Source organism: Zonotrichia leucophrys, chromosome 7 (assembly GCF_028769735.1).
Source record: "Zonotrichia leucophrys gambelii isolate GWCS_2022_RI chromosome 7, RI_Zleu_2.0, whole genome shotgun sequence".
NCBI lineage: Eukaryota > Metazoa > Chordata > Aves > Passeriformes > Passerellidae > Zonotrichia > Zonotrichia leucophrys.
Window position 1 is genome coordinate 8,615,073 of NC_088177.1, and position 25,912 is coordinate 8,640,984.

The 25,912-nt window shown below is 38.0% G+C and overlaps 1 protein-coding gene across 2 annotated transcripts in view; it reads right to left on the reverse strand.

Annotated features, from left to right (window-relative positions):
• Nucleotides 1-2,060: 2,060 nt before the first annotated feature.
• CCDC93 (coiled-coil domain containing 93) overlaps nucleotides 2,061-25,912 on the reverse strand; it is a 32,334-nt gene continuing 8,482 nt past the window's right edge. For both annotated transcript variants that reach the window (XM_064717647.1, XM_064717648.1), the window contains exons 6-23: nucleotides 25,018-25,074; nucleotides 23,312-23,412; nucleotides 22,399-22,438; nucleotides 20,929-21,021; nucleotides 20,410-20,460; nucleotides 19,353-19,439; nucleotides 16,210-16,326; nucleotides 14,733-14,795; nucleotides 14,476-14,549; nucleotides 13,844-13,925; nucleotides 13,409-13,480; nucleotides 12,203-12,274; nucleotides 11,826-11,934; nucleotides 9,235-9,317; nucleotides 6,138-6,175; nucleotides 5,240-5,324; nucleotides 4,470-4,583; nucleotides 2,061-3,315 (exon numbers count right to left, since the gene is read on the reverse strand). In XM_064717647.1, the coding sequence (XP_064573717.1) occupies nucleotides 3,262-3,315; nucleotides 4,470-4,583; nucleotides 5,240-5,324; nucleotides 6,138-6,175; nucleotides 9,235-9,317; nucleotides 11,826-11,934; nucleotides 12,203-12,274; nucleotides 13,409-13,480; nucleotides 13,844-13,925; nucleotides 14,476-14,549; nucleotides 14,733-14,795; nucleotides 16,210-16,326; nucleotides 19,353-19,439; nucleotides 20,410-20,460; nucleotides 20,929-21,021; nucleotides 22,399-22,438; nucleotides 23,312-23,412; nucleotides 25,018-25,074 (1,392 nt within the window). In that variant the 3' untranslated portion in view covers nucleotides 2,061-3,261. The remainder of the gene's footprint in view (nucleotides 3,316-4,469; nucleotides 4,584-5,239; nucleotides 5,325-6,137; nucleotides 6,176-9,234; nucleotides 9,318-11,825; nucleotides 11,935-12,202; nucleotides 12,275-13,408; nucleotides 13,481-13,843; nucleotides 13,926-14,475; nucleotides 14,550-14,732; nucleotides 14,796-16,209; nucleotides 16,327-19,352; nucleotides 19,440-20,409; nucleotides 20,461-20,928; nucleotides 21,022-22,398; nucleotides 22,439-23,311; nucleotides 23,413-25,017; nucleotides 25,075-25,912) is intronic.

The window sequence follows — 25,912 nt, forward strand, 5'->3', positions numbered from 1 at the left end:
TGATGTCCAGCTGCACATTCCAGGCTCCAGTTCCAGGGGCAGCACAGGCTGTGCAGGCTCCCTCTGCCACGGCTCTGGAGCTTGGGAGGACACCACAGAGCTGCAAGGCCCCTGTGCAGTTCCTGCAGCCACACATGCAGGGCACTGCTGCAGACACTGGCCTGCAGCACAAGCAGCAGAGCAGCAGCAGGGCACTGGCACAGCTCTCCTCCTCCTCAAGGATGGATTTAGGTCCCTTGGGAGGTGAGGCTGGGCCTCTGGGATTGTGCTGTGAGGAGTTCTGAAGCTCAGCAGGCAGTGCTGTGCCCACCCAAGCACCTGTGCCAGCAGTGTTACAGTGATGGCTCACACAGCCGGCCTCCCCACACACCCAGAGCAATGAGAGGCAAGCAGAGCTTTCATTTCATTGCAGTGGCTTTAGAAAGCTCTCAACAAAATCAGCTTCCCACACTGGCTCTAAATGCAGACTGCATTTAGAAGAGTGGCAGCACAGATTTGGGATTTAAAATTCTGGTTTTTATTCACGGCTTGTTGTGGGGCAAAGAAAATATTTATCAGTGGTTGGTGCCTGTTGCATGCTCCCATGTGAACTAAGATTAATGACACAGTATCTTGGCTATCCAAACAGAAAAAAAAAATTAAATATTCTAAAGGGACATCATTTGGCACAGCTTAGATGTTATGTATTTATTTCCCCAATAGAAGTTGCCAATTTGAGTACACCAATCATCTCTGCTTGTAAGCAGTGGACTACTAGTTTTAAATTTTATTTCCTGACACTGAATTTGCTCTCAGAAAAATTTACTGAACCCTATTGTTTGGCAGAAGGGCAGAGTTGCATCCTGCAGCAAGGCTCTGAGAATCCTGCAGCAGCTGCATTGAGCCCAGAATGTGCAGAAATGAAAGGGCTTTGGAAGATGAGTGTGAGCAGACAATGCTAATAACCCTAATGAAGAAATTAGGTTTTGCTGCAAGTCCTGTAAATGTTACTTTACAAGCCTTACAGGGTAACAGCAAATGAGTTCAGGGCAAGACATTTTTCTTTCAACAAGGAAATCCAGCAATACTGAAGGAAAATTCTGAGAATTCCTTGCTTGCAACCAGCTGAGATGGAGAATTAAGGCAGATTCTCCTTGCTGTCAGTTCCTCCCCAGCTGTGAGGAGAAATGGCACCCAGCACACAGAGCCTGTGCCAGAAAGCAGAAACAACTGATGGAACTGTTTTCACACCCTCACCAGCTCCTTTCTTCTCCTTTTCACATGGGCCTCACACCAAAGGTTGTGGCCATCTGCCCTGGGCTCCATCTACAGCAGACAGTGAGTTATGATCTGGACTCTGATTTATCCTTTGTGAGCAATAACTGCATTCTACAAACCTCAGAATTATATCTTAGTCAAAATCACAAGCTCTTAGACGTTCACATTTTTATATTCCTTGTGAAAGTTTCCAGGGTACTGTGTTTGTAGCAGGTAAGCATAAATTTTAACATTATACTGAACAAATAATCACATCACTTACTCTTACATGCAAGTTCATTATTTACCCTACCTATGAAATTTTTCTTGATGCTGAAAAGCAATTGTGATTAAAAGGATAAATCCCAAAGTGAAATGCCCATTCAAGCTACTTTTTTAGAGTTGCATGGTACACAAACACAGCACAGCTTGAATTCCCAAGCAGGTCTCCTTGGTGCCAAAGCTGAGTTATTCAATTTACAAACTGGAATGAGCTTTCTATTGTTTTTATAGAGGGCAAAGTTTGTAGACAGATATAATGCCTCCTATATCAAAGCTGACTACAGAAAGTCTGCAAGCAGCACTCAGTGCAGGTTTCCTTCTTTGAAGGAAGGCTGAGTGTAAATTTTTCCTTCTTTGAAGGGACTTGGAATCTGATTTTGCCAGTCCTGGGCAGACTGACTTTTTGAACAGATCCAAGAGGAGCAGCCCAGATCTATTCCCTCACTGAGCAGTGTGGGGGAGCAAGGTCCCAGCTGGCTCAGTCAGAAGCTTTCCTTTCTGTTTGTGCTGAAGGAGCAGGACATCACAAACACAGTGACTCATTTAACTGTGGACACAGTTCATCTTTTAATGCAGTTGTGATTCAGGACCTGGGAAAGCTTCTGAGGCCAGTTCCACCTTAAAAACACAATATCAGAATGTCACTGGATTCCAAACATCCTTTATTTTCTATCTGCTGCCATAGACAGTAATTGAACAGTGCTGTCATCAGTGTCAGTGGGAAAAGGAACATGGGTCTTCTTCTCCTGAAGATGTCATGTACATTAAGAAGCCAGTCCAAAATCCTGGAGTTAAGTACAAAAAGCAACCGTTTGAATTATAAAATACTGGATATACAGATATAAAAATGTCTTAGAAAGTGTCCCACAAAGTTTCTGAACTTTCAAGAGCAAGTCTTCAGCAGGGTAAGTAGGTTGTTGTCTTCAAAGGTGAGCATCAGTTCATTAGAGCAGAATGTCTCAGTCTTTATCTTCCTATATTACAGGTGACAGACTCTGATTTCCATCCCAGCCAGGGATAACGTGGTGATCCTAGTATTAAGGTGTTTGTTTCCTGGAGCTATTAATTTAACAAGCACACTCTCTATATATAAAAATGAAATTTCAAAGAAATTTATACAACAGCTAGACTTTATAAAAATATAGATCTATAATTTTACACCAGGAATTATCCAAGGTAAGTTTTCATTTTCTTAGCCATTAGAAATTAATTGTTATCCTCTGGAATCCTATATATATGGCTAGAGTATAAACTAAAATAATGTGAAGTTATTAGCTGGAAAAGTGAGTTTGAAGGGGTTTTCGGGCCCAAATTAACAAAGTACTGCATTCTGCAGTGCTCATCCTGTGGGGTGCTGGACATACTACACAGTACATGTAAACTTATTCCAGAATTTTCACTTAATTCAGTGTTAAAACCCAAAAAAAAAAACCAACTCCCACTGTCCTTACTGTAGGAAAAAAAGAACCCCAAACCCAAATAAATAAAATTAGACATTTCTATTTTGCTGTACTGTGTTAACTCTTTACTGTGTAGGGGAGGCAATAATGAATAATACAGCCATGTGATGAGGGAATGTAAACTGAACACATACTGGAAAAACCAGACTTTTACAGCTGTGTGTATATATATTTTTTATATATATCTATATATATACATCTACATTGCAGTTATAACTGTCACCTCACAAAAGAGATTCAATGGACTGAACAATCTTCTCTAGATTTCCCCAGCTGGAGCTCTTCAGGAAGAACTGGCTTTCAGCTTGGACAGCAGCATCTCATTCTTGCGGCACTCCTGTTAACAGAGAGCAAACAAGTGAGGAGGAATTGCTCAAACTCTGCCACCTGTATCTCCACATCAACAGAACAAACCCTTTCTTCCATTTTGAAACATCGCCACAACCAAAGCAGTTTGGAGTGAGTGATGAGTTGAAGAGAATTCTGATTCATCCATAATGTCATTCCAATGGCAATACTCATTAAACTTTATGACATGCAAGCCAGAAGGAACACTGCCTGACCACCCATCTGAAGGCAAATTCAGCTTTTTCTTATAAGTAGAAAAAATCTGAAGTGGACATTACTTGTAGATGATCCGGAACTTCTTAGGACAGTTTGCAAAAGAGTCAGTGCTCAGGGAACAGCTCTTGGTCAGGAAATACATTTACACAAGTACACCTGTGTTCAGTACCACAACCATGACTTTTTTATTTTTAAGGGTAGCAGAGCTGAGCAGGGATTCCCTCACATGGCAATGGAAGAAAAATAGGTAAAAAACCTAACAATAAATCTTCCTAAATTCTGCAAGTAGGATGTAAAATTCTGCATGTCAGAGTAGCTGAACACCCCTGACATTCTGTCTGAAGCAGGAAGGAACTGTCTCAGAACAAAGCAGGAATAATTACACAAAGATGTTTTTCCTCAAACATATGAAGCCAAATGACAATTTCGCCCACAGCATTCATTTTCATTCATTCATTCTCATGGAGACAGCAAGTAACAGAAGCCCATGATGATTAAAAGCTTGGGAAAGGCTAAATCAATGAAGTGTTATACACTGCTTTCACAATCATTAGGCAACAAGGCTGGTTCCTGAAGATTAATGACAAGATCCTGCATTTCCTCCTCATTCACTCACATTTCCACACCCCTCTTTGCTCCAATAACTAACTGCTCACAGACCTTCATGAGATTCCACTTGAAAACCTAAATACACCACTTGCTTGATAACCTCTCCCTGTAACATGGAGAGGTGCCAACCTAGCAGCGAAAGAACTCTCAGAATCAAATTCAGAGTCCGAGATTCACATGGAGAAAACCACCAAGGGACATCATGAACATGGTGTGATAAGCATCATATCAGGAAATCTTGTGGATATGTTAATGCACAAATACATCAAAATGGGTCACTGAACATGACTGACAGTTGAATGCAGCAAGTGTTCTTACCTCTTTAAATTCTTTCACTGTTTTGAAGTAAAGCCTCTGTTTCTCTAGAAGCTCTAAGTATTCATCATTCAACTGGTCTCTTCTCATTTTGTTTTCTTGCTTTTTCTTTTCCATCTGTTGGTATGCAGGAAGGGTAAGGGATCAGATGTATGGGTACACATGGCCACAGTGCATAAGGAACAGCTATCTATAACACACTAGGGGAGACAGATATTTCATAAATGATACCCCTGGCTTGTGCTTGAAATGCAATGAACATTTAGGTCAGCTCTTAAAAATTAAGAGCCTGATGCTGAAGTCTCAGTACCAGTGGCACTGTAGGTGCAATTGGGAAAAGGGCACACGATGGTTGTGATTCTGAGGTGCTGCTGATCCTCTTCAGCAGCAGAAAGTTTCAATCAGCTCCCACAGTCAGAAACTGTGCCTGAGGTGCAGGTCTGACTGCACCCACACAGTTCAAATGGAAGAGTTCTCACTGATTGCAGTGGCATTCAGTTGTCTCAGGCATTTAAATCACTACAGTGCCAGTAATGAAGTTGAGGGGTATAAGATTCCTGTCAGGACAGAGGTGTTACAACACCTCTCTCATACTCTATTCATTGACATTTAGTGGTGAGAAATTTCTGACAAAAGTGAAAAAAAAGAATCCTTTTTAGTTGCTTGCCTAATTTGCACCTCATGTAATGGATAATAATTGTGCATAGAAAGATCCAAGAGGCTTTGCTGAGATAATTCCCAGTTTTTAGCAAAGAAAGTGAGGGGAGTCAGACCTTCATTCGATTCTGTTTGATGCCTTCCACAATCTGCTCCATCTGCCGCAAAAACTGCTCCCGAGATCCGGACGATGCCATGGCTCTGGAAAGGAGAAAAGGGAACACCTGACAGGGATGTGGGACACTGTGTCTCAGCTGCTGCTGTCTTGCACATCCACTCATGTCTAAAGTTCTCATTGCTTTGTGTTCTGTGTAAAAATTCATCCTTTTAATCACTGGTACCACTGACACTAAAGCTGTTCAGCTACCAAAGAGATGGGCACAGAGATCAACTGCTAATAATTAATAAAACCATAGTTTTTTAAGCAAAGCCTCTGTTGTGAATAGTATAAAGGTGACTAGAGGTCTAGGAGAACAGCAGATGTACAATTTCACACTGTAATAGGGAAAACCTAGAAGTCATTTTAGACCTTGAAATCATTAGAGAGAAATAAACACTGGCTGATTCACACATTGATCTTTGACCATGAACTTCCAAGGCAACCACAATTTTACACAGACTCCACAATATATCAAAATCTCCAAATACAGAGGTAGTTTATAATAAACATGTCTGAAATATGTCCCAGTCTAATGTTTTGTACATAATGTAATAACCACAACTCCACTAAAAGGAGGAAAAGATTTAAATTAACTCCAGGAAAATTATGACTGAATTTCCACATCTAAAGAGTCAGATATTAAAAACATAGGTTAGCTATAAAAATTACATAATTCCAAGTCTGTGATTCCCCAAACTGGCTTGAACGAAGTTAATAAACTCTTCTATAAATCAGTTTATGACTATAAAATCTTCTAAGAAATTTTTAGTCTCTATAACTGGTGCCCACTCCCATTTGTCCAGCTAACTCTACCACTCTTTGCAACTACTAGGAGATAAAGAACCATAACTTACTGGTGGAAGTTGTCATGGATAGAATTCAGTAAGTTAACCTGTGAGTTGAAAAAAAAAAAAAGAAAATACACATTTGTCTTTTCTGCACAGACATTAAGATGGATTTTATTTTTTAAAAAGTTACTATGTAGATAATGCCTTCAAAAGCAGACAGATCTGCAAAAATCACCTTGAGTTTTCTTTCAGAAGATAAACCACAATCCTTTTGATTTAGTAGAATCTATCCCACTGGTTGAATGACAGAAGTAGAAGTGCTGGACCACAATTGATATTTTTAATTTTACTGGCACTCAATTATAGCACCGAGAGTTTTCCAGCATGATGCCTTCCCAAACTAAAGCAATAAAGTAAAATGGCCTGTACATGTGTTCAACATGTGTTGGAATTTGACATAAAAGCAGATGCTGGTCCAGTGTTCAGCAGTGACTGCTGACATGTGCACAAGCAATCACAAATAAACAGGAAAAAACACTTTTGCTTTTGAGATGGGAACCACTCAACACAATCTATTTCCACCCAGGGCTCTGAAGACTCTGCAAGCAGTGCAGGAGCAGCAGGTGAATTCCTGCACTGCTTTCATTGTGCAGATGGGGTTTACAGATTCCCTACCAGCCAGGCACCATTACTCACTTTGTAATGTGTATTTCACTGGGTGCTAAAAGGTGAACTATCAAAAAACACAGAATGGCATTTCAGAGGTGTGTGGCTTCTCTTACAAGACAGTAGCATTGCACCCAATGAAGACAAAAATAAACATTTATAACATTTATTCCCAGGAATATTTTGCTGCTTGTATAAATTCCCCCAATAAAACTATAAATTCCCCTAATAAAACTATATGGAATATATCCTATGTAACTGCCTTTGATTTTTTTCCCTGTTTTTTACATATTGCCTAGAGCATTAAAATTCAACAACTGGAAATTAATGTGATCTTTTCTCTTAGCTTTGAATGCATCTTGCAAGTCTCCTGTGGTTAAGCCTTCCAAGCAGTTTCTCCTTTTGATGAGTTCTTGAAGAGTTCTGCACTAAGCAAAGCCAAGGGCTGCAAACAGAACCACCTGCCCCACTGCCACAAAAAGCTGAACTCATCTCTCCTAAATCTAAAATCCTCCACCTGAAAGATAGAAATAAGCAGGCATGGCAGAATCTGCAGGTGTTCCTGACCTTCCCTTGGATAAATTCAAACAAATTCTGAACAGACTCCCAAGCAGCCAAGGTGCTTAAGAATTCCTGTAATTTACAGCAGCAAAAATATTGCATTACTCATCAATATTTGCCATGTTCACAGCCCTGCCTCAAGATAATTCCACTAAGCCTGTGCTTGAGAACATAATTACAGTTTATACAGATATATATATATATATATATACATATATATATATATATACACATTCAAGCCAGGAAAAGTAGCCCTGCCCAGCAGTGCTGCACAACCATGGCATAGGAAGAATGTGGATGTGTCACACTACAGTGAAATCAGCACACACACCCCAAAATTGAAAAACATTATGAAAAAGTTACTTTTAAAGCTTTTAAAAATGCATCTTTCTCAAAATAGGGTTAAATATGAGCCATGATCACAGAAGAACTAAAACCCTCATAGCCAAAATTCAACTGTACAACAATTCTTACTATTGTTTTCAAGCAATGATGCTCAATGTGTTTTACAAAAGGGCTGGTTAGGGGAGGAAAAAGGAGAAAAAATCTCCCCAAAACCAGGAACAAGACAAAGTAAAAGTATATTCCAGAAATCTTTGTGAAGCACAGATGCCAAAGACATGTTTTATGCATTAGACAATATTTACTTTTTGAAACCTTGGGTCTGATATTAAATGCATCTCAAGGAAATCTCAATAATATTATACATTCAACTAAGTTATGATGGCATCAGAAGACATTCAGAATTCCCCCTGTGAACCCCAAAGGCATTGAATTATTTTGGCAAAAGTAGTCCCAGTTTATACAACTGTGACGTAAATCTGTTCTGCATTCCGTTTCTCTATTCTCTATAATCTACTTTTTATGCCCCATTTCAAAACCAGTCTCTCTATCATTTTTAAATTTTCAGGTTTACCCTCAAAAAACACCCCAAAAATAAAACAAAACCCCCAACAAATAAGTCTGTATTAAATACTAATGTAGGGGAGGAATTAAAGTAATGTTAAATAATATAGCTTGTACTTCATCCATTTTTAAAAATATGGTATATGACTCTTCTGAATGGAAAAAATGAAAACTACCTAATGTGGATTAGAATCAGCTGCTTAAGGGAAGGAAATGGTTGCTCATGACCTCCAAAACAGGATGTGAAAGGACACTGAAAAAGTGTCCTTACATAGTCAGAAATTTGACCACTGCTTGTCTCACAAACTAAAGAAATATATCTAAATAATGCAAAACTCACTAATCTGTTCTTATTTTATCAGAATAAACAGAGAAACCTGACCTATCAAAACATTTTGTATTTTAAAAGTCATAGTTTTTATTTATCCTCTTGTTTCCTCCTATTTCTCCATCTTTACTGAAATCAGACACTTGTCATTGCAAAAAGAGAAGACTGAAATCATTCAGTTAAGCCCAAGATAGAAATGAACTCTACATAGATGGGAGAGAGGAGGGGAAAAAACCATTCTTTCATGAAAACTACTCTTCTGACCCAGTGAAATCACCAGCAAATAAAGTATAGCCAGCTCAGACCCTGAGAACTAAATTTGATGCTGCTGACAGCAGCTGGAATTTGCTCTCCAAAGTTACTGACTGTGGTCTGGGTTCATAATAAAAGGTATTGACTGAAAAGAGAGAAAAGGGTAATCTGGTGCTATGATTACAGAGATATTTGCTGATCAAATGCTATTCATGTTTCAAGAGCACAGTGAGTGTTTAAACATGCTGTACTAAGAGCAATTCTTTTACAACACAGACCATTGCCCCTCCAAGATTACAAATATTCTTATGATTCTGTTGTTCCATTTTTGTTTACAAAAACCAGTAAGTTTGCTCTAACAGGACTGAATATGGAGAAAGCCAAGCAAAAACTTTTTCTTTCCTTCCCCACAGACTGAATACTTGGAAAATAGTAATAACATTTTCTTACCTCCTTTTCCAAATATACTTTCTTATCATCCAGTGTATTATAAAGAGTAAAAAACTGCTTGGTTTCTTTGTGAGTTGCTGAGACTGCAAACAAAAAAAAAAAAGGGTTAGAATAATAAAAGAATATGAGGTAAAATGGAATCTGTAAAAATACTCTGTAGGCTTTCTATAACATATTTTCCACTATCAATAATGGAACACAGGCACTAATGTACATGCAGAGGGAACATCCTCCCAGAGTTTCTCTCAGCAGGGCTCCAGCTTTCATCTCTCATAAGAACAACACAGCTCAGTGTCTAAATTAAGCCCCAACTGCTGGCAGCCCTTTCTGCCAGCCCATGTTGGCACCATACCCTGACACCACCAGGCAGCTGTGCTGCTCACAGGGCCTTGCCTGGGCTGTGGGAGGGGCACAGGCTCAGCAGGGACAGGGAAGAGCAGATAATCTTGGTAGGACTGTGTGGGGAAAAAGTGCATTAGACTATAAATGTCAAGCTACACATGTGCAAGATGCCCAACAAAGATTTTGCTGTCTTAAAGTCTTTTTATCTTATATAATCTATGTGTGGTGATAGAATTAAATAATACTTTCTGGTTTAGGTGGTTACAGCAGATGTTGGTCACAGCTCTGATGGGAAGGCAAGGCTCAGACATGCCTTCCCTTTGGGTCTACAAGATGATACTCAAATCTGCTGAGTGTTCCTCTAGCCTTTAGTTCTTCATTGCCTAAGGAAGTCCAATATATTTGTGACTCCCAAGGAAAGAGTTCAACAGGCAGCAAAAGTAATTCTGGCTAGAAACCACAAGCTGGAAAAAATGTATGGGTTAAAAATGATAAACCTTGATGAAATCTTACTCATTAGTCTGGGATTTAGTCTGGGATTTGCAGAACTGCTGCCAAATGAAAGAGGCCTTTCCCAAACTATTTCCTTCATGCATCTCCTTCTGCTCTTCCAGCAGCTGTGGTAGTCACAAGTCTTTCATGAGTGGATTCCACAAAACAACTCAGAAAACCTTTTGTGATGGAAAGTTGTGCCAACTTATGGAGCCTTATGGGCACACACCAGAACCCATGCAGGGTAAAACAAAGGGGGAAGAGGGAACCAATTGGCTCATTGATTCTCTTGAACATTTTCAATGGAAGAGGTTCAGTTAGGTGAAAACCAAAACACTGAATACAGCTGAAAAGTATTCTCGTGCAAAAATCACAAAATCACTAAGAAATTAGAAATTTCAGCACTTGAAATTAGTGCTGAAGATTGTCCTGTCTAACCCCTTGAAGCAAAGCTCAAAAAAACCCATGTTTTGGCAACTGAAGGTCACCTGAATCTGGCTAAGGGAAAAGCCTCTAAGTACCTCTAAAAATACAACAATGCACAGAAAAACTGGCTAGAGATTTCCAGCTCATTTCTCTAGAAGCTCAGCCTGTGCAATGCAGGTTCCCAGCCATGACTGAGCAGTGTGTTATCCTGAGATACTACTCACACTTTGTACTTTAGAAAACAAAGTCCTATAAAAGCATCTTAAATCCACCCCCAAAGCTGCCCAAGTCTCTTTGATGCTAATCTCTCTGTACTTCAGATATAAAGGAAGCTCCATCTTTTGAGCAGGTAGCTCTGACCAGACATGACAGAGAATTAGACATGACAGAGAATGTGCAGAAAATTCAAGCAAAAACAACAAAACTCTTTATAGCTGGACTTGATTAAATAAACTGCATGGCACAGCAAATGGGGGAAGAAGCACTGGACTTGTACTCACATCTATTCCATGTATTTGCACAATACCTGTGGAGGACAGCACTGACCTGTGCCACTGGACATGCCTCACCAGGACAGGGGATTTGGATCCCACTCAGATAACCAGTTTGGAACTGCTCACCCTTCCAGAGCTTGCTTCACACATTTATTTAATAAATGCTGAATATCTCTGAATCATTAGCTAGGTTTTCTCATGCTAACACACAAGTTAGTTAAATATACACCAGTAAGCATACTGGTCTGTTACCAGTTTAGTGGAACAACTTTGAAATTTTACTCCATTTGCACCTTTTCCAATTTTACAATTTCTGATCATAACAGTTAAAGACAATTTGTATTCTGCTTCTACCAAGATATAGCAGGATTGTGTTAATTAAAAATGAAAGAAGTCGATCCCCTCAAGAAACTGTTTTTACTTGGTAGTTCTTGACATAATTTGGTTCAGAACCAGTTATGCCACGTCAGTGGAAACAATAAAAGCAATCTAATGGTAAGGCAAATTAATTAAACACGATTCAACCTCACAGCAACCTCATTTGTAAATGGTGAATTAAGGAGTTTCAGAACATAATGGCTATTAACCTAAATGACAGAACCTGCTGCAGACAAAATTTAGTCCAGAGATCTTGTGCATTGAGTTTCACCTTCAGGCGTATTCTTAAAGCCCAGCTTACAAAACCTCAAAAATATGATGTGTAACGTGAACACCAAAAACCTTTAAAATACCACCAAATGAGCAGGGGCTGTTGTTACATGCCATATGCTTAAAATGCAACTGCCCTCCTTTCAGGGCTTTAGCCTTCAGCAGGATGGTCCTGCTTGATATACATACCCTGACTGTAAAGTTCAATAAATCTCTTCTGATACTGTGTGAGCTCAGCTCGGCTGGGAACTTCATCAATCTTGCGCTGTAAAATGGCTATTTCTCTGTTTCTTCGTGCCTGAATAGAAAGTTAGGAGGGGAGAAAACAAAGCCTCTTCTTGTTCTCTTCTTAAAATGGATGAAGCCCCCCCAGCAATACTTTGTTATCAAACAATTGATTTAAAAAACAAAAAGCTTTGGCTGAGGATCAAATTTTTTTTTTTTTGCAATTGATTTGTGACAGAAACAATTGTTAAAATTAGCACAACAAGACAAAGTATTAGAAATTCCAAGATAGGACAAACATCAGCAATTTTACACAAGTAAGGACACAAAGAGTAACTCACCAGTAGCAGGCGGATCTTTTGAAGTTTCTCTTTCTCAGCTTTGTACTGCTGTTCTATAATCTTATTTGGCTCCTGGAAGTTGAGAACCCAAAACAATTGTGTATTACAGTAGCATACGAGAGCTGCAGTGCAAAAATGGGCATATTTGGTTTGTTTTCTGGTTTTGCCCATCTTTGGCTCCTACAATAACACCACATTTATTGTTTGGGTTTTTTTAGAATAATAATTCATTATCTGTATTAAAAGTCTGACATCATTTACTCTAAACAAGGACATTTAAACGGTTTTTAACTTTTGATATTTCAGCTTTTAAGAGTTATCAATAGCTTTTGCACTGCTTTACAATAGTCACACTTTAAATGAAGATACAAATCCAGAGATTGTCGGTACCCCTTGTCTGAGTGTCTATACTTTGATTCACTGGTGGGGTTAAGAATAAACAAGGCACCTGAACAGAACATAAACCCTCTGACATGTGTTCTAAACTTCCTGCAGTGTGGGCTTCTAAATTTGAAGATCCAGTAAACAATGTTAGATATGCTTTTTTTCCTTGCTGAAAAAATTTAAGATTTCAGTTTGCACTTTAATTTTTTTCACGCTGTGTTGAAGAGGACAGCAGCATCATGGAAGTTGTAATCTGCCTTGTTCCAGAGGTAGGGATGCATCAAATGTTTACCCACTGAAAATAAAGTAATTGAAGCTTTTCCTTTCCTGTTCATTCATTATTCATTGCCATCAGTCTGGATGCACTTGTGTTAAAGTCTAACTTCTGACAGCTGCTCACTGCATGCAGTGCACTGAGGCACTGAAAGCTCGTGCTTTCACCCTTCAGATAACCCCACTTCTAAGAAAAAAAACAACCAAACCAGACATTCTTTCTGAGGAAGACATGTTTCTGTCAGAGATATGCACAGCTTTTAGCACAACACCCAGGGATTCTTCTCTGGTACTACAGAGAAAGAAGTAAAAGGCACAAAAGCATCTACGAGCAGAGCCCCATGGATTCTGCGAAAAGAACAGATAATGCTGTTGCTGCTTGCACACTCCTGTATTTCTAGGATTATTAGCCTGAACTGTGGCTTTACAGAACTTTTTAAATATTCCAGCAGATACTTAAAGGCTTAAAAGAATGTCCCAGAAGTAGAAAGACTTAAACAAACATTCCAAAATGCAATTTGAACATAAGAACTTAGGCTTTTGCTTTACCTGTTCCTCCCCATCTTCCGCTGCTTCGGCTTTCAGAGTCTCAATATCTTGTTGTAGTCTCTCCATTTCTTCCTTTAAAACAAACAAAAGTGGATTTTTTTTTAAACTGAGACCTCTTCTCTTAAGAGAGGTGAGGGAAGGATCCTGACAACACAACTTCTAACAAAATTTCAGAGCTGACCACACACACACTATTTAAATTTGGAAGATTAAACAGCATTCCCTGCTTAAGGGTATTAAGGAAGGCCAGACCAGCTCAGATCCTTCCTCACTCCTCCCTGCTCCAGGGGTGCTAATATTCAATATAAACCTGGAGTGAGCAGTACCTGGGGGGTGGGAGATGACAGACAGGCACACACAGCACAACAACACACCAGGAAAAGTGCTAATTTACCAAGTTTTAAATGAATCCTTCTAGGAGACACTGCAACTTACCCTACAATGTGCTTTGAATTCTTGTTCCTGGCTCTTCAGGTTTTCATTCATGGCCACCAGTGCTCTCAGACTCTGTAATATGCTAAATTTGAAGATCCAGTAAACTATGTTAAATTTTTAATTTCTAATTTAAACAGATGGAGAATTAATACACATTAAAACAAGCTTAGTTCTAAATAAATTTACAATAAAACCTGGGTAAATTAAAACCCCAAATATCAGCACTGATATACCAAGGTCAAAATAAAGGTGGAGTGTTACACTGAATATTCTGATAGCTTTGTTATGTTTTAACCTCATTACTGTGAAAGTTTTGAGAGACTTCCATTTAATTTATGTGAGATGAAGGCTTCAAATATGAACAAAATAAATCAAGAAGGCCTCATCTACTTGTCAGATGTGTCTAGGGTTCTTCTGCTTTAAACACAATTATTTTGAACTACAGACTGACACTTCTCATTCTGACTGAATCCTATTGCAACGTTTCCCTGTCTCTGGAAAGCAAGCTGGAGGATAATTTAATTTTTAAATTTTAGTTATTTGTTAAGGTTGAAAAACCAAGAATCACTGAATGATTCATTTTAAAACCATTATTTTTCAGAATTTCAAAGGTAACAAAGGAAGAAACTTACCTAGAATCTGCTTGGGATTCTATTGTTTCTAAGGCTGCCAATTCCTTGTCCAGCTTTTCACTGTGACTCTTAACCTAAGGGTTGCAATTAATAATAAATTGATACTTAATTGATTAATAATAAATTGACTTTCCCACACCATGAGATCAGTGAGTTAAGCTTGCAAACACCTTCAGTGTTTAATACATCCCTTCACAAACAGAATTTCTCAAAAAAGTTTCAGCTACAAACAGCACAGAAAAAAAACCAAAGATTACCTCTGTTAATGTCTCTTTTGCTTTGGTACATTTTTCCTGCAGATCAGCATATTTAGCTTGCAACTGTTACAAAAGAGAAAAAAATAAAAGAGTTGGATTCTATATTCACACTAATTACACCTGTAATGGAGAACAGAGAATATTTGAGCTGTCCATAATGGTTGTCTGTCAAACAGCAGGCCAAGCATAACAAACACTGTTTTTTCTTGTCAGCTACTCTTGCAACTGATTGCAAGAATTCTGACTGAATATTTAATTACTAATAGCAAACATTTACCATCTGATCCTTTAGGTCCATAAAGTCCCAGAATAAACAACAGCTTTTCCAAATTAGAGGCCAACAGAATTGGACAGAATCTCTGCTAAACTGCTCAAACTTTTCTAGCCTGGCTGTACTGGCCTAGTTTCACAGCAAGCTAAGAATGAGTCCCATTTTGTACTTCTCCAAATGAGTCAGGGCAATTCAAGACTTGCACAGAAGCACCATGGCACCAAACTACAGACACTGCAACACCAAATAACCAAGTTGCTTTATGGCTCTCTTCTGTGTAACTATGAAAAGTCTAATAAGGCAGCGAGCAAAATATGTATTATAAACAAATATTAGATATTCCACTTGTCAATTAATTTACAGAAGCTAATTTTAGAAGAACATCCTTATTTAAATTCCCTATGATTTAAGGTAACATTGCAAATAGTAAAACAAAAACAGGACGTGGTTTACAAAAGTGGAGCAAAAGTGAGCAAACAAAAAATGCACATGTAGCTCAGTTCCACTTCCTTTCATGCTATTTTAGTGTGCTGTTCACAACACACAGCTGTGACTTAATGCTCCACTCTTCCCTTTCCAAATTTATAAACATAAAGCTTTTTCATTGTTTTTCATATTTTTTTTACCAAGAGTTCACCAACAAATTTTATTCTAACTAATTAAAAAATTTTAAGTCTGCAGTCCACATCTCATGAAAACTGACATGAATTTTTAATTTTGAGAAATCTTGCCAAAACTTGCTGCAGTATTGAAGCCAGAACTCCATAAATATTTCTTAAAAGACAGGGTTCTTGACTGTCACTGGTTTCAAAAGCTGCTTTTGGCAAGTGGTAAATGAAATTCAGCCAGGAAATTCTTACTTTAGTAAAGTGATAAAAGGATTATATTTGGCTTACAGCTGTCAGTACATTTTTTCCCCATATAAAAACAGCACTGAGATTGTTATGTACTGAAAACAAGCTGCACAGAATTAAAGGACCCTCAACTGTTAAAATGGAAAAATCATGGTTCTTCCCAAAATTAAGGCTGAGCAAACTGCCCCCAGGAACACAACCTGTTCTCACAATCCAAGGACAAAGCAAGCAGAGGAATCAGTGTTCAGCATGACAAATTGCTGGTGCTTGCAGGTCTTTTCTGGATGGCAAAAACTTTGTGATCAACCACTTCTATCAATGTTTTCTTCTTTACTACACACACAATACTTACCTCCTCGAGGAGTCTGGTTTTCTGCAAGATCTGCTTGTTGAGAGATGCCACCTTCCTTTTGTGTTGCTGGGCAGCTCCAAGCCTTTCTGGTCTCTCCTCAGCAGAAAGCTCAGATTGCTGAAAAACCAATAACAGCCTTTTGGATCCCACAGCATTGTTTTCTGCTTCTTCAGAAGCTCAGGAAATACCAAAGTGGGACACACCTGTGATATTCCTTATCAACAACTGTGTCTATCCAAAAGAATGACTTACCGATTTACCTCACATCAAAATAAGCAAGCAGCTGAACAACTGAATTATATTCCAAAATTTGCAAGTAAAGTAAGCTAAAAAAGTCAGTTGCCCTGGGACAGGTGGAAAATATTACAGTGTACTAGAAGACAGATTTTTTTTTTGCATCAGTATTATGGTTAAACCTGGTAGAGTTCTTCAATGAAAAAAAACCACAAGTATACTAAAAAACACCTTAAGCCATGGCATTCACTGAACTTGTTGAATCAGAGATGTTCCACACTCCAACAAGCAGCTCCAGGATTTTCAGAAGCCTTGAACAATAGTGTATTCTGAAATAGAGGCTTGGCTGCATCTCCATGCTGAATGACAATGACATACTCAGTGTGGCAGATGCATTTTCCACTTTGGGGTTTTTTTGGGTTTTTTTTTTTGTTTTTTTGGTGTGTGCATGTGTATTGCTGACACCACCTTTGAGAACTACTCCATCCAGCATGCATTGCCAAGAGTGTCTCATAAATGATAACAGAGACAGCAATCTGGATCCAGCCTCCTCTTCTCTCTGAATTGTGAAAGCAAAGCTGACAGAAACATTCTTTACAAAAAGCATTTAGAATAGAAATTGTATATTTGCAGTAGACAAAAGAATCATTAAAAAGCAGTGATATCTTGATCTCTAAGGGATTATTTGCCTAAGATTATTTGTACCTTTTGAAAGTCTTCACTTTGATACTTACATCCATCTGTTTTCCTAATTTGCTTCATGCACTCAGACTTTTTTCACTTAATCCATTTTCCAGTATTTCACTAGAAAACCAGTTAATTTTCAAGTACCTCAAGTGCAAATTTATAGTCTGTCAAAGACTTCAATACCAAGTGCTTTTTGAATAATTACCCAATGTTGACAACTGCTACAATGCATAATCAGCTAAAATGCTACAAGAAATGTGATATATTCTTCACTCATATTTGCTCCTGGTTCCACTCCAGGCAGATGGGTAAGCAGCTTAATTTTAAATGAAAATAAGAGGCAAAGCCTGTCTTCTTCCTCTACATTTTCTATGTAATTCATATTGAAGAGCAGCTTAATGATGTTATGTTTCTATATCCACAGCAAGAAAAGCCCAATTCTGATGGCTTAACCCAACAATTCAGAGGCTTTCTTTGCTTTTGTTGTTAGGAAAGGAAGAAATGCCTCTAAGCAACACCTGTGACCCTGAACTACTCAACAAATATACAGTCTTACTTATTCCTCTCATTATTTAGTCAAATCCCATTACTTCACCATCTTATGCATTTCAAAACCTTATCCTTCTCACCACCACATTTAGCCTCTCAAATGCATAAGACACAAATGGAGAAAAATGGAAATGCAAGAGAAACAAACATGAGCTAAACTAGCCTGAGACTGATGTTTGCAGAAATAGTAAAAATTCATGTAGTACAGCTTTGCCATTAAAAAAAAGTGGACCATATTTCAAGAAGTGAACTTTACAGCTTGCTTTTTGAAAATGGGAAAGAACCATCACTAATGTCTCTGACTGTTTAAAGATGATCCATTTGCTACTCATTAATAATTTTCTGCCAGTATTTTCAGAAGGTGAGGAATGACACTACAGTCCTTCCTCTAGTTCACTCAGCAGATTAACATGGCAGCAGAATGGAGGGGCAAATGCAGAAAATTCTAAGCATAGACCTTGTGCAAAAATGCCTCTTGTAAGAAAGGTCCTGGCCCATGGCAACATCAGACCTAGAATTTGGCTTGTCAGGGATCTTTACAGGGCTTGTGGTAAGACAAAACTCTGATAAAAAAATAAGCACTGCTGTGTTTCTCAGGCTATGTACAGTTACCAGGGGCTAAGATTATTAGAATTATATCCAAACATTGCTGATGCTTCAACAAACTCTTTGATAACATCCTTAATTCTTTTCCTGGTGCATGCATACGTGCACAGAAATTCTGGGTTTTTTTATCACATCCCATAGATTTGAAAAGTGATCTATTTTTGGTTTGACTTGAATCAGTTCTTACTTTTCAGAGTATTAATCATTGCTCTACTATAATAGTCAAGGTCCTGCTCCCTGTTCTCAGAACAGAAGAAATGTAACATTGAAATATGACCCTTGGGCTTCTGTTCTTCCAATCTTTTATAATAAAGAAAGGCCAAGAATTTGCTGTTGAGCTATAGGGTTTATCTCCAAAATGGGAAAGCTCCATACCTCAAATGTGTCAACAAAAAGGAAGAAATATGAGAAGACTGCTGGACAAGTAAGAGCGACCTATAACTCATATCTGGCAGTGATGTATTGGATGCATTAATTGCTTGAAGAGCCAGATTTTCTTTTCACATTACTGCAGAAAACAATCACAGCTGAACACAGCAACTGCAGCAAACACACACATTTAATTGCTTTGACTTCTCAAAGCAACAAAGGTTTGGGCTTGATGAGATGAGATTCAAAACTTGAGATACAGAGCATGACTGAGAACTGGAGCCCTGTGCAAACATCTGGAAATCTGAGTGCAGGAGGCCTAGAATTTTCTCTGAGCAGGCCCTCAGAGCTGTATTTCTGTGCTTAACACTGAACATTTTAAAGCACATCAAGAATTTAGGCCTCTAGTTTGAATAGATACAACTCAGGCTCCTCTTCATCCATGAAAGGATTTAAGCAGGTCTTAAACCCAAATTAGTCACAAATGCAATTCAGGGACATGTACTATCACACCAAAAGCCTGGGTATGTTGAAGTCTCTTTGAAGAACTTTCCTGAACTCTGGCTGTGCTGCTGCCCACAGCATGTATTAAAAAGTGTGTTTCAAGAGAATCATGGCAATGAAGTTGGCAGTTTAAAGCCTAAATTAAAATGCTATCAAACACCACATGGTTAAACCCACTCAGGTAACACACTTACCTTCTCAGCATATTCAGACACAATTTGCTTGATCTCATCTGACTGGAGTCCAACAATCTGGCCAACTGTGCTTGCTGTCAGTTTGCCCTGCAATTGTATCAAGAAAATGCTTGGAGCTTTGGAACTGCCTGTACTTTTACATGATAATTTCCAGTAAGTTCTAATTTTAAACAGAAATTTGCACAGTGAGTAAAAATCTCTAATCACAAGAAAAGTCCAGGAAACACTCTATCCCCCCAAACCTAATCTTGCTGATAGAAATGTCTCACTTAAATCCTTTTAGCAAATTATTCTTATTTCAGAAACTTTTATTCTTTATACTGAATTTTGCATTTGCTTAACAAACCTTTAAGCATGCAGGCACGTGCAAGAATTCACCTTTAAACTGCATGCATGTATAAAACCAGTTTTCAAACAGAACTGAATTCTACAATGGATTTCAGTAGAAAGCATGTCAGTCAACTCTGAGACTAGACTAATTATTACCTTTTCTTTCATGACTCCAGCATCAACAGAAACAATGTTTAACAGCTGAAATTATTTCCAGTCCTTTTGCCCAGAAATCAAAGAACAGACTACAAGTTCCACTATTTCATTAAATACAACAAACTAAGAAAAGAAGATGCATATCCAGTATTTTCTGTGTCTCAGTCTAATGTTGTATTTATAAGTGCCTTGAAAAGAACCTTGAAAGGCACAGTTTTCCAGCACTCGCCCCAGTAATCCTCTGAATAATTTCACAAGATGAATAAAGTAAGACAGTGCATCTTGGGTAGCTGCAGAGTGATGTCTTTGCCCTGAAATTCTTGTAGAAACCATTTGAAATAGGCATTTATTTATATTTTGTCATTATCATTTCAAGGCAAATAGTGAACTAATTAGCCTTGTAAAATTTACTGTTTTCCTAATTCAACCATTTTTTATGCACTCTCCTTATGAAAATTTAAACACAGTCATTCCATGACTTCAGACCTGAATCAGCAGCCTGATTTTAAGAATAATTACCACAATCAACCATAATTTAAAGAAAGCTGTATCAGTTTTAAATGCTACTGACCTCTTCTGTTGCCATTGCAGCCATGCCAGTCATCAGAGTTTTAATGCGAAGCTACAGCAAAACATGAAGAATTACACATAACAATTTAACTTCTAACATTTTGTTATCTTTCTGCCAGGGACACACACATAAAATTAGTATCATATAGTGTGTATTTTAAAACATGCAACAGGGCCCTAAGTCTGTGAAAAGAAGAGGTGGCTAAAGTTACCAAATGTAAGGAAAATTTCTTGTAATAGTAAACTTTCACTCAGACTATTCCACTCCCACTGTCAACCAAAAACCAACCTTTTAAAAAAATGCTCAGATTCAAGAAATAATAAAGAAGTTCTGGGTGTTAAACACCAAAAAACATTAATTTTGTGGATCGATTTCAAGCTCTGTATTCTCCTGTGGGAAGCGACTTTCACTTTAACTAACCATGGAGATTTTCCTTCTTTTGGAGAATGACTGGGCAGTGAAAATTGAAATCTCTCCCCCAGGTCAGTAACTCCCATGCCTGCTGTGCCTGGGGCTCACCTCCTCAGCAGCCTGAAGGTCATCTTCATCAGAAGGCTCTGCCTTCCCTGCTGCTGCAAGCCCTGGAGGTAGCACAGCTTTTTTATCTTCAGCCTTTTCAAGAGAAGTTAAGACATTAGAATATTGGAACTAGGTATAATAAAATGTTAAGAAAGACATCAAGGAGAAAATTGGAATGTATTCATATAAACAGAACAGCTACATTTCAGCTACTGGAACATCCTCACCCTCCAAATCATGCCAAATGAAATGTAAGCCTTCCTGATTTCTCACAAGTATTCCAACTGTGTCTCTGCCTTCCTATGGACTTATCTGGTCTGAAGATTCCTTATTGCACAGAGAGAGAGCTGCCAACCTCAGACAACCCAGAATATGATGTCTACTACACAAGACAGGACTGATTTTTTTTTTTAATAAATCATTTTTGCAACTTAATATCGGTGCAACAAACATCCAACATAAAAATTGCAAACATGCCTGGTTCAGTTAGAAGAATTTGTACCACTGAAGCAAAGAGAACTGGGGACAGCCAGGCTCAGTTTCTAGGTCACCCTTCCACACCACTAACATATTTCACTGTTCACTTCTGCCTTTCTGGAGGCTCAGCTTCCACAACATCTAATATACAATATCCCAAAGGCAACAGAACTTTTGAAGAAACAAAATAAACTCTATAAACATGACTAGTGGTGACTCTGAAGGGAAAACAGACATGCCTAGTTGGAGATATATCTCCATTTATAAAAAAATAAATGTCACATTTGTATGTGGAATACTGAGATAATGAAGAAGAGCAATTTTAATCTACTCAATGTATTGCTGGGTCCATGATGTGTTTAATGCATTACCTTCATTATCTCTGTAATAAAGACTTGAAGCCAAATTAATATCTGCACTGAAATCACAAAACTGCAGGTACCCAGCATTTTATGGACATTTTAAGATGCCATAATCATCAAAAGCACAGCAAGGATGCTAATTTTCCACAAGGACAATGATTTATTTATAATTTTATTTATGTATAAGTTTCTCTATCACATCAAACAAAGTGTTTTGTAATAAATGTCAACAATATTTCTTACCAAGCTGAATGGTTCTTTAAAAAGAAAGACCCTTTAATGATCACATTATGTCACACTCAGTTGAAAAATATAAACAGACAAAATATGTCATTACCTAACAATAAAAGTCAAACCAAAACAAACCCAATGCCCACACCCTCTTTCTTCTAAACAAAAAATAAATTTGCAAAATGTGATCTGTAAGCAGAGATGAAGGAAATCCTTTAAAAAGGGTAATCCACCTTTCATGGCATGCAGATTTTTAACTGCAGTTAGCCATTTATAAAATCTGTTAACAGTAGAAGTTATAGCTGTCTATTCTGCTGTATTTTAAGATTTAACAGTAACCAACACTTCAACAATGCAGTTCTTCCCACAATTTGAGTATTTTAAATTAGTATATTTTTACCTGTTCTGTTTTTCCTGCTTGTCTGCTAAATCCATATCTCCTAAAAGAACAATAGCAACATGAAGGAAAAATACTGTTGTTTATGACTTCCACAAATACATCAAGTTTTTTTCAATTTTCAACATAAGATATGCACCAAGAGCCAGGACCAAATTAGTTTTGAAATGTTTTGTAAACTAAATAAGCAGGTACTGGAGCATATTTACAGAATGGTTTCAGAGGCATTATCTTGATATTCCATATCCCATCAAGATTTGCAAATCTTGACTTTCCATAAAATATTATCATGTAAAGCTCATGAGAGGAAAAGGCAATGCTCTCTTCACATTTGAAAGTTAATCCTGAGCTATTACACTACACTCCAGGTTACTGTTAAAAGGAAAGTACTCAAAACAGTGAGACAAATCAAAAAATCGATGGCTATGGGGGAAAAGAAGCCCCAGAAGATACAAAATGGAATTCAGATGTAATCTGCACTTGTTAAGTATTAAGAGCTCAGACAGCAGACAAGATGTCCTTACCACTAAACTGTGAAAGGAAAACTGGAAATAGAAACTAGAAACAGAAGCTCTGTAACTTCATTTTTATGTGTTTGGAGAGCTCTCAGTAAACCAGAGGGACTTTCAGAGATAATAGAAAACTGAAAGCCTTGGTAACTTTGTCTCTGAATGAAAGTTTGCAGCAAAGTGAGAACACAAAACATTCAACCATGTTTCAGCCTCCTGATGCAGCAGCCACGTGAGAATGAGAAAAAGAAGCAACAGCAACTGCAGGTCCTTTTTCACCAAATTTTCAGTGGATTGCTTGCAAATACCTAATATTGATTGACACACTATCTGGAAGGATGATGTATTTAAGCTGTTTTTATAAAAAACACAATAAAATCAAGAGAGAGCTAAATGAAGCCTTTCACCTGCCATATTCCAGAAGTGTGGCATGAACCTTTGATTCCTCATCCAGCAGCTCCTCAGCCCCTGTCTGACGTTTGTATTTTCTCTGGGGTTTGTAAACCTCCTGCAAGACAGTGAAAAAGTCTCAAGAAGTTTGGTAGTAAAATGACTTCAATCTCCTGCCATCCAAGTGTGATCCATTAGCTCAACAACAGCCCATCAAATAAAACAAGAATTCACAATTAATATATTGTACTGATAGAGCTGCTTCCAATTTAAAAACAGAAGGGAGAAGATTTCTTTTTAAATCTGGCTTTCCATACCACACAAACTATTATTTTCAACAAACAATTCCTGCACCATAACACTGCTGAAATGGCTTTCCATCTTTTTCAAAGACGTGACACCAAAGTGGAGATTTCAAACAAGAACAAATTGATAGAGGGTAAGCTAACATGTAAAACAGAATACATGGCTCACTGGAAAGGCAAGTGCTTCTAGCTGGAGTAAAAGACTCATTGTAAGTCTGCTAATAATTAAAAAACCCAATCAAAACATGAGGAACAGCACTTTAGAAACTGTAATTGAAATTTCCAAAGCAAGGACAATTATTCAAATAGATTAACAAAGGAGCTACATTGGTCATCACCTGGAGACTTTCATTGCAATGTTATTATACAAACACATGCTGTAATTCAACCACATATATTACACTCAGGTCCTTTGTACAGAAAAACAACTACCTCCCTCCAAAACCTGCCAAAAGAGTAAGGTGACTTGTCTGGCCCATTACACAGCCTCTCATGTGGCTCCTTACACCAGCACTGAGCACCTCCATCTATGAATGAAGAGCTCAGGGTGCCTGGCTAGAGCTGTCTGAAAAACAGGGATTTTCTCAGGAGAGCAGGGTTTCACTATTTATTGAAGAGCCTTGAAAATGTGCCATTCAAAGCAAAACCAGATTTCTCCTCTCTTGTCAAATGCTGCCCTGGAATTTATCAAGATGGTCCAAAAACCCCCAAAGCAGTAGTGAACTACTGTGAGTCAGAATGGTGAATTGATAGTCCCAAGTAAGAGGGAAATTAGAAAGCAAGGACAGAAACTGCAGTTGGCAGCCAGACATCTGAATTCAGGTATGAGAGTGAGAGAGCCCAGGTGTTTTACTATTTTACCTCTCTGTAGCGTTCATGAACAAGCTTCCAAAAATATACACAAACAGTTTATCCAAGAGTTAGGAGATTTGCATGTGAAAAAGGAGAACACAGGTGAGACCACCTTTCCCAACCAACATCTGCTACTCGAAGAAAGCATTTCTGAAGCAAAGTGTTTACTTCCATTGCTAAGTACAAGAAGTGAAAAAGTCAAGTTCTGAAATGCAGATAATTGAGATCATCACCATATTAACCAATTTCAAGGCAAATAGCACAACTGCTGATAGCTTCAAGCACACATTTAAGTCTGCTGAGGGTTTAACAATCTGAAGGCCGCCCTGTGAGTTTTGTTTGATAGTGTGGGATTCCACACAGCCCATGCAGGCAGTGGATGTGGTTTATCTCCTCATACAGTGCCCACCTATCAATGTGATATATTGGCATTTGAGACCTGTCTCAATGATGATCAACATGTAACTTAATTGGGATCTTCTCATAAGAAAATCCAATTAACCACATCCATTTCATTACTAAAACCACTCACTTGGCCATAAAAAAAAGAAATCTAACATACTTACAAAGATATCAGTAACTGTTTTGAGTGCCTTCTCTTTTCTTTGCATGAATTCATCATCCTGAAAAACATTAGTGGAAGTAATTAAAACACCAGGAATGGATACTAAATCTCCAACATTCTAATGATTCTGTGAAACAAAGCTGTCAAACAGTTTCTCCCAGTGATTTGGTGAAATGTTAGTGATTTGCTGTAAAAAGAAAAGTATTTGCTTCTGCCTTCAGATGGGAGATAGGTCATCAAAACTGTGTCCAGATCAGCAGCCTGACACAAAAGCAGTCCCAGCCCACTACTGGGATCTTCAATCTTTAATACACTATTAAGAAATGAACTGGGATAGACTTGATGTGAAAAAGAGAAGTCTCCTCTACTGTTTAGTTTCTAAGCATTAAAGATAATTATTAAAAAAAATCAAAATCTAAAGCATGCCAAGTTAATTAAATCTGTCTATCCCAATACTAGGGACATCTATCTTTAATCCTATTACAAAGGGACAAAACTTAGGTTCTAAATGTTAAAAATGAAATTGCCTTGTGATATGTAAGAACAGAACTGATGGCTTTGCACTACAGGCACATATCCAAGCTCATTCAATCTCTCCTCCTCTATGAAGGAAACTTCATCTCATTGCTGAAGAACAGTTCAGTTACTGAATGAAGTTTTTTACAAATCTAGTTTTCAGAAGCAAATTTTGGGGTTTGGATACAGGAAGACAAGAGCTGCCTTTCAACACTCTGAAAGAAACCCCAAATTATAGAGTATTAACAGCATATTCATTCTCAATTAACTACATTAGGTTCTCCACAGCATGCTGGGTGCTTCTGAACACAGAGATACAAAAATACCAAATACTGCAGAAAAACTAAGGCAATCATTAGGCAAAACTTAACCAGAATCTA